The sequence below is a fragment of the Pseudochaenichthys georgianus genome, chromosome 6, assembly GCF_902827115.2.
Source record: "Pseudochaenichthys georgianus chromosome 6, fPseGeo1.2, whole genome shotgun sequence".
NCBI classification, from domain to species: Eukaryota; Metazoa; Chordata; class Actinopteri; order Perciformes; family Channichthyidae; genus Pseudochaenichthys; species Pseudochaenichthys georgianus.
Window position 1 is genome coordinate 13801431 of NC_047508.1, and position 13005 is coordinate 13814435.

A 13005-nucleotide genomic window follows, 5' to 3' on the forward strand; every position below is an offset into this window, starting at 1 on the left:
CTTTCAAATTTCCAAGAAGTAGTAGATTAACTAAATCAAGGTTCCGGGTCGGGTACGGCTGGGTACAGCCGCCCCCTGCTGTCACTTCAGTCGCCAAGAACTTGTCCGACTGTATCCAGAGATATTTATTGATACTTTACTAGTATCAACTACCTCCTACCTCACTGAACTGATTACAAGGAAATGCAGTCCTGCACGTGATGTCCCTTTTTGTATGTAACTATATATGTGTAGTTATTATATACATTTGACTGTAGGGAGCTGAAATGATCGGAGGAAGGGCAACTAAACTCCCAGGTGGACTCACACTGGGTGTTGCAATAAGATGGTCAGCAAGGAAATGCACATTTCTTAACTACAAAATAAATTAGATTTTGGCATCAAACCAATTTATTATGAGTATGTTTGCTATGCATGTAAAGGATTTCCTCTTGCATCATAACATAAGGCTTTAAAAAGATGTAGTATTTGAAGCATATACCTTACAAATGACTGACTGTCATTGTTGACCAATGTTAAGGGAGATCTCAGAAGTGTCATACCTTCATCGTTAACCATGAGTGTATAAATATGTGCATGGAAACTGCGTTCATTTGATAAATGCATGAGCAGTTGGAGAAAAAGCCTTCATGATCAGATGCCAACACCACTGACTTCTATAAATAGCTCTATCGTAACCTGCCATTCAAGTGTACAACTGACATTATTATGTTGAGTGTACAAGGAACCAAGGAAACTATACAATTCACAAAAGAATACCAGAGAAGAGTTTTTATTTTGTTTCGTTTGATGCATCTCCAGCTTGGCAATAGTAGGATTGAGTCTCACACAGAATCCATTGCCCCCAGTACTGTTGAACTCCCTGGCACTGTCCAAACACAATGACTGGCTGCTGATCGGACCAGATAAGATGATGTGTGATGGGAAGTGCAACAATGAAACAGGATGCTTTGATTAAGCAGCAGGTTTTGTGTTTGAAATTCAAAAGCTATGAATTAGTAGCAGTTATAATATTTATATCCAGAATAAAAAATAAATGCTATTCTATTCAAGCGGTAAGGATATAAACAGTACAACACATCCAGGGCGAAAACAGGAGGCTATTACATCAAAAGAAGCACTGTAGAAATATGAATAATCTCCATATTGTACTTGGATGAATAACACATCCTGGACTCACCTGTCCCACGCACAGAGACAAATAAAAGCTTTTGAAAAATAAAATGTAGACTGATAAGCAGTGTGTCTTTTCAGAGAATCTGAGAAAACTATTTAATCTTTGCAAAATATACAAAAACAAGAAAAATACAGGAGTGTTTTCCATGACATCGTTACTATATTCAGTGCATCAGTAAAAAATACACACATGACCCTTTACATACAAATGAACTGAGTACAATGGTATTCATATACATAATTGAAATCATTTTGGCGAGGGGGGGGGAAAGCTTTTCTTATGACGTGTTCCAGTTGTTACATATTTATCAAAGCAATGATAAAAAGTCCAAGGCAAAATCAGACCTGTCGTAGTAGCAGTGGCACTATCGAACCAGTTGGAGGAGACATTTATTTAAATAAACTCCTCGATCTAAAAAGTATTTATTTATAAAAACATACATTTCTTAAACCCTCCCCACCCACTACATCCCTGCATCATGTTGGTCCTTGGCTCTTTGTGTCACAAAGTGTGTTAGCTGCCGTAACTACACTTAATAAATGTCCTCTTTCTCCAACTGGTTCACAAAAACACTTAAAACTTTGACGGGTTTGATGAAGATAAATTCCAATATTTCAAAACAAAGCACTTCATGAATGATTATTTGTGTCTGGAACCTTTGTTTATTTGCAAACTATTGCTCTGCCGGTGTTGAAAATGTAGTTCATTATCACACAATAGTCTTGTGATCTGCTGGTAATACAAAATATATATTCTCTATGTACATGAGGACAGTGCATATTCAACCAGCGGTGTTTGGACTCGAGCCGTGCGTGAGCGGCTCCGTTAGTCTGCCGGGACTCTTTACCTGGCAGGAAAAGGGTTTCTCTTTTTCTGCTGGAGACATCTCACAAGAGAGCATTCAATACAAAAGTCAAGCACACACAGACGCACAGGTATGCAAACTCCAGTCACTCACAAGCACATGGGAAAGCTGATATACAAACATGACGTTTTTATCATACATAACGATCTAAAAATAGAAATATCTGTCATTTGTTTTGACTGTTTCCTTGAGAAGGCAGTAAGTAAAATGTTTTGTTCTCGCCTGTGCTTCTTCACGAGGCTGTACAAGGAGCTACTGTCTGACTGAGCTCAGCTTATCGTGTCGGTGCAGAGGTGTCCTTGAACGCGCATCATCATCATCGTCATCATATTGGCTTTCCTGCACCTCTTCGCACCTCCACTGTAAGCGAGGGGCCACACTAGGGTAGATTAACAAGTCTGACAACATTTTTAGGGGTCAAAGATTAAGGATGGGCACGTCGAAGAGGTCGCAGAGCCCTTCTGTCTCGTCCAGATTGTAAATGTAGTCGTGGTCGCTGGGCGGGGGGGACAGACGGAGGAGTGGCGAGAACACTGCAGACGAAACAGACAGAGAGAAGATGAGACCTCCAGGAGTCACTCTTAGGGGAGCGGACAAGTCGTACAACTTTATTAGAAGGGTATGGTGTGTGCCTTTTCGTTTTGTATTATTTTCTATATCATTTGTATCCGTGTATACAAGTCCCTATGTGAGGGCATACAAACCAAAACAATAAAAGGTTGGTAAAGGGTATGGTGTGTGAAGAAACTCACCTTCTGATGACATCAAGTCGTCTAAAAGGTCTCCACTCATCATCTCTGTCAGAGATAGAGAACATAATGACCATCAGCTGGTCGGTAAACGGGCAACTAGCACATTGTCAACGGGAGACATACATATGTAATTCATATAATAATCAAGATGAGTGTACCTTTTGTTGGATCAAACATATCTGAGAGTTCTTTGGGAAAGTCCAGCACTAGAAGAAGAACAACAAACAGTTAAGCTACATCGTCAGTCACTAAATTATAATATATGACATTTAGCTGACGGTTTTATCCCAAGCGACTTACAGTAAGTGCAATAAACCATACAGATACAGAACAGCAAGAAATAACAAATAAACCCTTGTGCCTCACTTTAAAAAGTTCCTCCGCTGTCCTTATGCATATACAAAACATGTCCCTGTCAAAAAAACACTTAAGTTTAAGTATTAATGCCCACTTTTACAGAGGTTAAATATTTTTAAGATACTTCAGTTCTGATCTTAACACCAAATATTTTGAAAACCCTCAGAATTTGAATGTTTTGTTTACTAAATTCGAGGGGATTTTTCTTCATAGTATAAAATATGTCAATGACCATCAGCAACATGAATGTTGGTGAATTGAATCCAACACTGCAGCAATAACCCCGAGAAGATAGCATTCATTTGCCTCAGAGGGCGAACCTTAGAATATGGCTCAATATTAAAACCTTTACAAAAGGAGGGCTGTAGATTGAAAGCCTGTTTTTATAAAAATGCATTATTTTACGAGGCAATAGTTGTGGGATCAAAAATAGTAGTTTCAATTGAGACATGTTTAAGCCTCAACAGTGTGAGCATCTAGATGTTGGCTACACGGTTCTATATAAACGCATTATAGGAGCTGAGGTTGAACTTCAAAGAAAAGAAGCTCAACAAAAATGAATTTCAAAAAGTGAAATGGTTTAAAACGGGTCAAGCTAATATATTAAATCATCATCACCATCATCATCATCATCATCATCATCATCATCATCATCATCATCACCACCATCATCATCATCATCACCCTGACCTCAAGACATTTCTACTTTAGACATTTCAGATGAAAGTTTCAGAAAAAGGTAAAGCTCACATTCAGAGGGATCTGACTTAATAGGTTCAAACAGTGAAGAGGCAGAAGCCGACACAGATCCGTCCAAAGAGGCAGAAGACTGGAGCTGCTGAGTTAATGTAGCGGGGGTGTCTGGTGTTGGCGTGAGTGGCGTGGTGCTCGTCACTTCTGAAAGGAAACAAATAGAGTGGGAATAAGATCATTCTGGTGCGGTGGGCATTCAACAGCAAAAACAAAGGACTGTGGATATCTTTTTATTTGTTTTCTTTGCATTAGGAAAGTCCCATTCCTGGAGTAAAAAAGAAGATCATTGTTACCCGTCACTGAGGCTGTCTGGTTGGATGCTGTAACAGGTTTTATAGAGGCTGCTTTAGAGACCTGATGGTGGAAAGATGAAGGAACGTCATTACATTGCATGATGAAGACAATAAAAAGCAGAAGTCAGCGTTTCATTTCCTTCCCCACAGTGATAAAGCATTTATGAACACTACCTTAAACATAACCTCAAAATGCTGCTGCCTTGGGTCTATTTCTACTCCTCTTTATCAGTTTCAATAAAGGCAGACATCTGAACATCCAGTCTTTGATAGTCAATGTACAAATAGAGTTATTGAATGGAGATCAGCGTGGACCTGGGGGGCAGCAGTGGGCGTCTGAGAGGTAGGTGTCGGCGCTGGGAGGCTTTGAAGGATGTCATCTGGAGGAGGGACGGGCAAAACAACTGGAGAGGCACTGGAGGGGTCCTTATTGACCAGCAGGACCTCGATGGGACCTGATGAGCTCTTGAGACGGATCTGGTATTTCTTTTGTCCGTTGAGGATCTGGACCAGAACACAGAAACCAAGACATGAGATGAAGCAGTAGCTGGAGCAATGGAGCTCAGAAAAAGCACGCTCATCACTTACTGATTCTGGGATGGGGACCTCCAGCTGTGTGCCGATGGGAGCACGGATCGCTAGGAGTGTGTCACCTGAGGAAGAAGGACAGGCAGGTGAGGGAACTGTCAATGTGGGTCACAGAAAGAGAACAGTGTCTGTAATGACTGAGCATCTGAAAGAATGACCTTTGAAGGCTCCGCAGAGGTCATCGTGTTTTATATACGCCATAGTATGAAGGGGTTAAGGGTCCAATTCCAATAATGATCATCTCAGCAATATGCTGGCAGGCATTACACATCAATGACACACATATACATTCAGGGTGATTGTAGTGCCTGCAGGCCATTTACATGAACACAACCCTGTATAAACACACACCACAGGAAAGGGACAACCCAAGAAAAGCATAACAGGGCCTCTTTAATATACGCCACGGTTTGTGTCATTGTGTCTGATGATGCTCTATGCCATGGAGTCACATGCTTGCATCAGTGTTTTGTTATGAAGCTTATCAGGAGAAGTATTTCTAACTGATTCATGATGCATGTTTGCAAAAGGTAGCAACAAAGTTAGACACTGTAGTCCTTGTTCTTCAGTCTTAAGTCAGAGCAACATGTAGGAGCCTACAAATGTATTCAATGTTAACGTTAAAGGTTACAGTAGTTCAATAGGCTTACACAGCTCTACTGATGTAGTCACACATAAAGAGCGGAGATAAACTGTTTATCTGTAAGCAGGGTGGCAGGGTACTTTTTGGCATAGGGCGCCAGATCTGGGGGGGCGCTGCGCTGGTAGCTCTGGGAGAGAAAAAAACATTTTTGACCGTTGGCGCTCATCCTAATTTTCGGCCTTGACAATATTCATAATTAAGTAAATGTAACACCCTTTTCACCCCGGTTACACGTTTCATTTGCCCTGTCTGAGTGGGGGATGTTGGCTCAGTTGGCTCAGTGAGCGTGGGAGCGAGAGAGAGGGTGCACCGGTACCGGCGCTGTTGTTATTATCTAGCTAGCTGCTCTAACGGATATAAGAAGAAGATGTTTCCACAACATGGGTGGAGGCTGAGAGGCTCAGTGAGGTAAAGGACTCTGAGTGTTTAGATAGTTCACTTTAGTCTAAGTTATCTCAGTGGGTGAAATCATTTCAATGTATACTATAGGACAGTAAACCAAAAATATTGTTTAAAACTGGAGATAAAACAATATGCATAAATAAATGTTAACTAGGTAAAATAAGATATGAATGAACAAAAAAAATAAAATGGGCCTAAGTTACATTTATTTGTTTTTCGCTATGGTAGGTTATTGGTTATGTTCACATACTTATTTGATTATTAAAATGTTAACCGATCTTTTCATATGGGTGTTTTAGAGTTGTATTCCCTAGATCTAGTCTCTAGGCTCGAAGTGCACCAGATTGAAGCATTTTACTTTCACCTTTTTGATGTCAATAAGTTTCTGTTTTTGTAGTGTATTTGTCTTCAGTAGAGATTTTTCATTTATTCTTTATATATTCTATTGTGTATTCCTTGGATACTCTATTGATCTTTAGTACTGGCTGGGGGGGCCCTGTCTGCAAGTTGTGAAAACAGCTCATTAACATCTTCTTGGGTTATCACGTCTGAGAAAAACACCCACTCAATATCAGAATGGATGGCCTGCCTGGACTTGGAGGAGCACCATTTCCCCCAACAATCTTTCTAGAACCATCAGGTGGCGACTATGTTTACACCAAATTAACCGGATGGACCAGCACTGACCATAGCATGCCTCTTAAAAAAAATATTTCTAGTTTTAAACAAACACACTGAACAGTAAAGGATTACATTACATAATTCCCCATAGTTTTGTAGATGTTATGACAATAATCCTTTGAATCTTGAATTGAAAATGAAAGGATATGGGCTGTTGTTGGAGTCGTCGGTCACGTTCTTGATGCTCTGTTGGACCCAGACTCTCTGCTGGTCCAGCTCATTCTCCCTCAGAGCCAGGTCATCTAGCTCGGCCTTCAGATCGATCAGCTTGTCGGCTATCTCTCTGGTGTTACATCCTGGACCTACGCCCCTGGAACACACAGACAAACAGTCAGCTTCGCAGGACCATGAGCATGCAACGTCTTTTTTATTCATGTTTATTTAGTAGTAGCGTTGTTATGAAATGATTACCCGTGAGAAGAGCTTGCAAGAAAAGTGACAAATACAACATGCATAGCCTATGGTCAGTTCTATAATGAAAAATAAGAATTAGATTCTAATTATTTTTCATATGGCTACACACCCTCCTCAACATTAATGTCTCTACTGTTACAACTAGAGACATACAGTCACTGAGTCAGAGTCAGTTGTTCACACATTAACACAGGCGACCACACACAAGGATAACGTGACATCAACCACTTGTCTCGCGATTCTCAGATATATAAAACATTGACTGAACACTTACTTCCATTGGATGCTGTTCTTGGACTTCTTCTCGATCAATCCAATTCCTTCCAACACATTAGTGATATCATAGATCCGTCGTTTCTGCCGCACGGCCAAGGTGTCTGCAGCCTGAAGGCAGGACCAAAGCAATTAAAATAACAGTGAAGACGACTGGCAGTATATCATTCAGTGGGCTCATATCTAAAGACACAGACAGAGAGAGACCACTGTATCTGTGCCGGTGAGTTCAATGCCCTGGAGCCGCACATGGAACAGTATGACTGTCATTTCAACTTCCTCCTCAGCCCGACCTCTTGCTGTTTAACAAACTAATGATAACCATATGGCTGGTGCAGATAAGTGCAGGCTTTTTCACCAAAGGATAGAGACCCAGACATCTTCCCTAATGCCATTTCAATGTATCCATCAATGTCAAGACACAGACTTTAGACCGAGCAACGTTTCCATCTTTAATACTAAACACAATTAAGCTCTTTTATAAAACCTTAGAGTATGTAAAATATGTGTTATAAAATGTTCTAAACATTTGAGCTAGAGCGGTGCTATAATTCAATATAATAGTAATTGTCTTCAGATGGAATTATATAGGGATATAATCAAATATTGTGATACATTATTATGTTCTATAAAGTCATTATAACAGGCTCAGAAAATCTGCTGTGAAATATTCTTTTTGGTTTTTGTTGGTTACCTATGCAAGTCCCACGGGAGAATACAAAAATAAAATGTACCATGTGCTTATTTAGTTTAGAGTTAGACTATTTATTTGTTTAATAACCAATACAAAAATGCTATATCATGATTCATATAGTTTTTGAGGTACAACATGATTGGGATATAAGATTTTGGCCATATTTTCAAGCCTTTTATTTAAGATAGACACACATTATTTGTCTGTCAATTATTCTGTTTCATTGAGGAGAGGCTGATTTGAATTGCTTTTACGTCAGTCTGTTTCATGTTCAAGGATGGCGTATGTTGTTATGGGCAGGTGAAAGTGAAAGACAAAGCAGAGGGACAACATGAGTGTCAGTGAGGTCACAGTAAAAAGTCATGCTTCAGTGGTCAAACTGCCATCTGGTTTACTGGATTCAGTTGAGAAAAACATGGCTGGCAGTTGGTTTTCTAAATGTTTCTATTTATATTGCAGGAGGACAAGGGTTAGCATTTTGTATAAGTCTGCCATCAGAGTAACCCCATGTTGTACCGAGTGATATTTGCTAAACATTGCCAGAAACAGATCCACTTCTCTTAACAACTTCATCTTATTAGAAGTTTACACACACAAACTACTTATATAAGTAACTTTATAGACTCTCACCACATGCTTCTCAGCAGGAAGGGTGATCATTTCCTGGGAAGGTTAATTAAAAATATCCTTGACTGTGAAAAACATAGCTAACGTAGGTTAATGGATATGTAGCTTTAATTACAAAGCTGATTCATTGTGGTTAAAAGTATATGCTTTTAGATTGCATACCGGAAACTAGCGCATTGAATGGATGTCGTTAAGTGACAAAGACGTTATCAATCAGGAAAAAAGGCTGTTCATGTGTGAAGATGCACAAGCGTTTGCTTAGAAAGGAACGACAAAAGCTGACCCACTTTTTAAACTCTGAATCTCCAGGGGGCAGAGTCTGAGAAGTTGACCTGTGTTCTCAAAGTTCACTTTGTAACCTCACTTCCAGAAAGACCAAATACCACGACAGCGCATTTTAGAGTAGTTTAATAAAGTGTTAGAGGTGAATTAAAACTATAAACACTAGCAAAGGGGTCACCCAATCAAATTAGCTTGTCACACAGCTAGGCTAGGCTAACAGGCAGGCTATCGAAAGTGCATGTAAACTAACGACAGCAGGCAGGCTCAAAATGACATGTGCTAGCTAACAACAAAGACTCTACTGAATGCTCACCGCTTTCAGATCCAGCACTCCGTCCTTCGCCTCCTGTAGTAAAGTCACAAACTTAGTGGTGAGGAGTCCCAGGCTCTTCTCGTGCCTGCTGGGAGTCTGTGGCTGCAGCGAGTCCCCCACAGCCCCCAGCTCGCCTCTGCCACTGGCCGACTCTAGCTCCATCATAGCTCGGGAGCAGCTTCGTACTTCCCCTGCCTCCCCGACCAAACCCAGCCAGCGAGACCAGGAAAGCAAGCCTCAACGCTGCAGTCAGACGAAAAGAAGGCCGGAAAAGTGTGTGCAAAACAACAGATGTTAAATGAGCTAGTCCGGCCTGGTTGGTTCCAGATTATTGCAGTAAATCGCGCTGAACAGGCTGAAAACAGTAATTCAATGAACGAGCGATCGGTGGAGAAGAGCCGTTGGCCACGCGAGGTATGAAGGGACAGTTCAGTCGTCACAGGGAGCGTGTGCAAATACCATGGACTGTATAGGCAAATACTCACACCACCTCATAATAATATTTATAAAAACGTATCTACTTCAAAAAACATTTTCTAATACAGCAATGTATTCCATGTGAATATCAATTATTAGGTTTTTATTTTTAGATTAAAGAGAAGAGTTATCCGGATGAATGAAGGAGTGTTACTTTTTGACGACCCCTTACCTACTCAAACTTGAATAAAACATACGCACGCGTGCATGAGCATGAACGCGATCATGCACAATACAGACACGCACACATGACCAATAACAAACTCCAGAGATATCCAATAAAATATAGTTGAAAAAGCCTTATTTTGACTGATTCACAAGTCACATTTCAAACACGGAAACAGGGTGGGGAATGTGGGTCAGATTATTTTCAAAACGAACTGCTTGACAACCATACGTTAATAGCTTAATGTGTTATCAAATGCTATAAAGAAATGTATGATCAGCTTATTGATAAACAGCTGAGGAACGAATTATTAATTAATTAACCTTTAAGGAGTGCTTCCCTAATAATTATATAACCGTACTATAATGTAGATAGTGCTGAAATACCACACATCCTGTATTAATGAATAATTAAGCAGTTATTAGTTCATGAATAGTGTTAGAATTTATTTTATAAATCTGGTTAACCCTTAGGTGCTTAATGGCTCTTGTTGTCAGATGCCTGACACAGATTATTTTGTTCTCACCATGTTCTTCATTTTATTAGAAGTTTACACACTCAAACTGCTTACTTTATTACTGTTATTATTATTGTCATTGATGTTATTTTTTTACTACATTTAAGTATAGATAGGTGCTACCTATATGCATCTTCTGCAGGTCACCCTTGAAAAAGAGATCTTTTGATCTCAAGGGGCTTTCACCTGGTTAAATAAAGGCTACAAACAAATGCATACATCATTTCCCACCGTCATTTTGTATAGTTCTTATAATTGTTAAAATGTTGATGTATGTGTTCTTTAGCTTAACATTTTGTATCATGTATACTATATATACAAAATAAATGCTATGGTAAATTTTTTTCCATCTTTTTAAAGGACAGCAAAATAAGCCTTGAAATTCAACCCTCAGTGACAAACATGGATTCAGTGGAATTAAATAATTTAAAATTACATCAATGTATTGTTTTATAATAGCTTATCCTTGAGTGGGCTATGTAAAAAAGAATGACAGTACTAATAAGCTGATCAGGTCACACAATATTACAGATAAAATATTGTTTAGAATTATGATTTATAAATCATAGTTATGTGTTATTATTTGAGATTGTAATAATACTTTTCGCATATTTGCACAGTCATTAAAACGTAAGATCTTATCTCTTATGTTGCACTGTTGGAGGAGCCTGTGACTTACGTGTTTCATTGCCATATCTACACTGTAGCTAATGTGCACATGACAATAAAGCCCTGAAACTCTTTATTCTCTGATCAAGACGATACTGGCTGTATCATGTTTGTCCAGCAGGGGGCAGCCACGTCAAAGGAGAAACGCTCGGGTAAATTAAGTTTCAGGGTCATCAGATTCGTGGCTCTAGAAATCTGCTTTGTGCGTGAAAGAAAACAACCCCAACAAACAAATGGAATCATCCAAATGATTAACCTTTTAATTTCAAACATAGCAGTGCTGATACATAATAAATAAAAACATACTAAGCCCATGCGGCTCATGTCGCGAAAGTGCTCCTCCACACCGCTACGGTTACACCACAGCTGTCAGCTGACTAAACCAAACAGGAGAGCCTCCTTCTCTGCAGCCGGAAACATCATATTCATTCATGCCCAGGTAAATATTCCTGATATGAGATGTACATTTTCACCAAAATAAAGCAAACAGCGTTGCTCAGCCTGACATGTCCACGACACACTGCTTCTTTTGTAGCTTCGTACCTAAACGTTAGCTACACTGCTAGCTAGCATAGAGCTACAATAACAACAACAGCTGTCAATGATTGGGAAATTAAACATATTGACTTTAAACACTTTAAAACCCTTGTCTTTTGCCACTTAGAGTCAAACAAGCTATTCATAAATAAGTAGTCTAACTGGTGCGTCTACTGTTTGGGGTCAGGTGGTGTCCTTTGCTTATTTCCATTTCACATATTTGAAGACTTCACTTTTTTATATACCATTAGACTCTCAGACATTTAATTAGGAACCGGTATTTAACAGTCATAGTCATTACATTATTATTTAAAAAAATGGGTATTCTCATGCAAGAAATGAAAGAAAACTGTTCAGTATAAGTAAAGATGTCAACGATCATTAAGTAAGGTTAGCTTCAGGCAATATGTGGTTTTAACTGGCCAGCCCAGGTCGGTGCTCATTGTGCTTTGTGCAATAAAGACACCCTATTTTTTAAAGACCATATTCATTTTCATTGCCTTCCTTCTCATTCCCTTTTCAACTTCTTTCTCTTTTTGCTTCTTCCTCTTCCTCAAAATTCCCAACCCGGACCCACAGCTGTGCGACCATGAAGAAGAACAAAGGCAAAGCCAGCAGTACTAACGAAAAGGAGTTTGTGTTTGAGTTCAGGGCAGGGCAACACAACTGTGTCCTCAAAGTGCCTCTGCAGTTTCCTGTTCAAGAGATCATCAATGACCTCCATGGACGCCTGATGCTGCTGCATAAAATACCCTGCTACATAGAAACCGGTGAGTTTGCCGCTCTTGGTAATAGAGAACTTGATGGAGGACTTTTGTATTTGCATTTTTATCCAGATCGCAGGTGCAGTTGATATTAACAGGGATTTGCAGACCCCTTTCTAATGGATCTATAATTATATTCCATCCATATAGGCCACATGCAAAGCAACATAATACACTTTTAAACTTGTAATTAATTATGAGAACACCAACCTTTCACTAATCTTGGTTATCAGCAATGCACTTACAAAATCAATAAACCTATCGAAAATAACAGACCACACAACTGCCAATGACTGTGAGAAAGATCATTTGGCATGCGGCACTTCAACACATCCCAAACATTTTCTTTACACATTTATTACTTTTTTCCGATTGGTTGAGCTGCCATTGATAAAAGCAGTGGTGGCACCGGTGCCAAAATGTATCACACTCCTTTAAAGTTCTTGTTGTCAACATTTTAATGCTGCATATCATACATACAGTGGGGAAAAAAGTATTTAGTCAGCCACCAATTGTGCAAGTTCTCCCACTTAAACAGATGAGAGAGGCCTGTAATTTTCATCCTAGGTACACTTCAACTATGAGAGACAGAATGGGGGGAAAGAATCCAGGAAATCACATTCTAGGATTTTTAATGAATTAATTGGTAAATTCCTCGTATATATATTTATTATAATATATATAATAAGTATTTGGTCACCTACAAACAAACACGATTTCTGGCTCTCACAGACCTGTAACTTCTTCTTTAAGAGCCTCCT

The 13005-nt window shown here is 39.4% G+C and overlaps 1 protein-coding gene across 1 annotated transcript; it reads right to left on the reverse strand.

The window, feature by feature from the left end:
* Positions 1-1234: 1234 nt before the first annotated feature.
* e2f4 (E2F transcription factor 4) lies at positions 1235-9543 on the reverse strand. Its single transcript, XM_034085489.1, has 11 exons — positions 9115-9543; positions 7200-7309; positions 6660-6821; positions 4944-4987; positions 4786-4850; positions 4513-4701; positions 4198-4258; positions 3902-4048; positions 2953-3000; positions 2795-2839; positions 1235-2575 (listed from the first exon to the last, which is right to left on the reverse strand). Exons 1-11 carry the CDS (start codon positions 9277-9279, stop codon positions 2460-2462), a joined length of 1152 nt encoding a protein of 383 aa, XP_033941380.1. The 5' UTR covers positions 9280-9543; the 3' UTR covers positions 1235-2459.
* Between the last annotated feature and the right edge of the window lie 3462 nt (positions 9544-13005).

Bases quoted from the DNA above. Each gene is read 5' to 3' on its own strand.
- e2f4 (XM_034085489.1), bottom strand. From the start codon at position 9,279: ATGATGGAGCTAGAGTCGGCCAGTGGCAGAGGCGAGCTGGGGGCTGTG. The intron at 4,259-4,512 runs GTCCACGCTGAT...TTCCACCATCAG, and splicing joins CGCCCACTGCTGCCCCCCAG to GTCTCTAAAGCAGCCTCTAT. The intron at 4,049-4,197 runs GTAACAATGATC...GTTTCCTTTCAG, and splicing joins CCAGACAGCCTCAGTGACGG to AAGTGACGAGCACCACGCCA.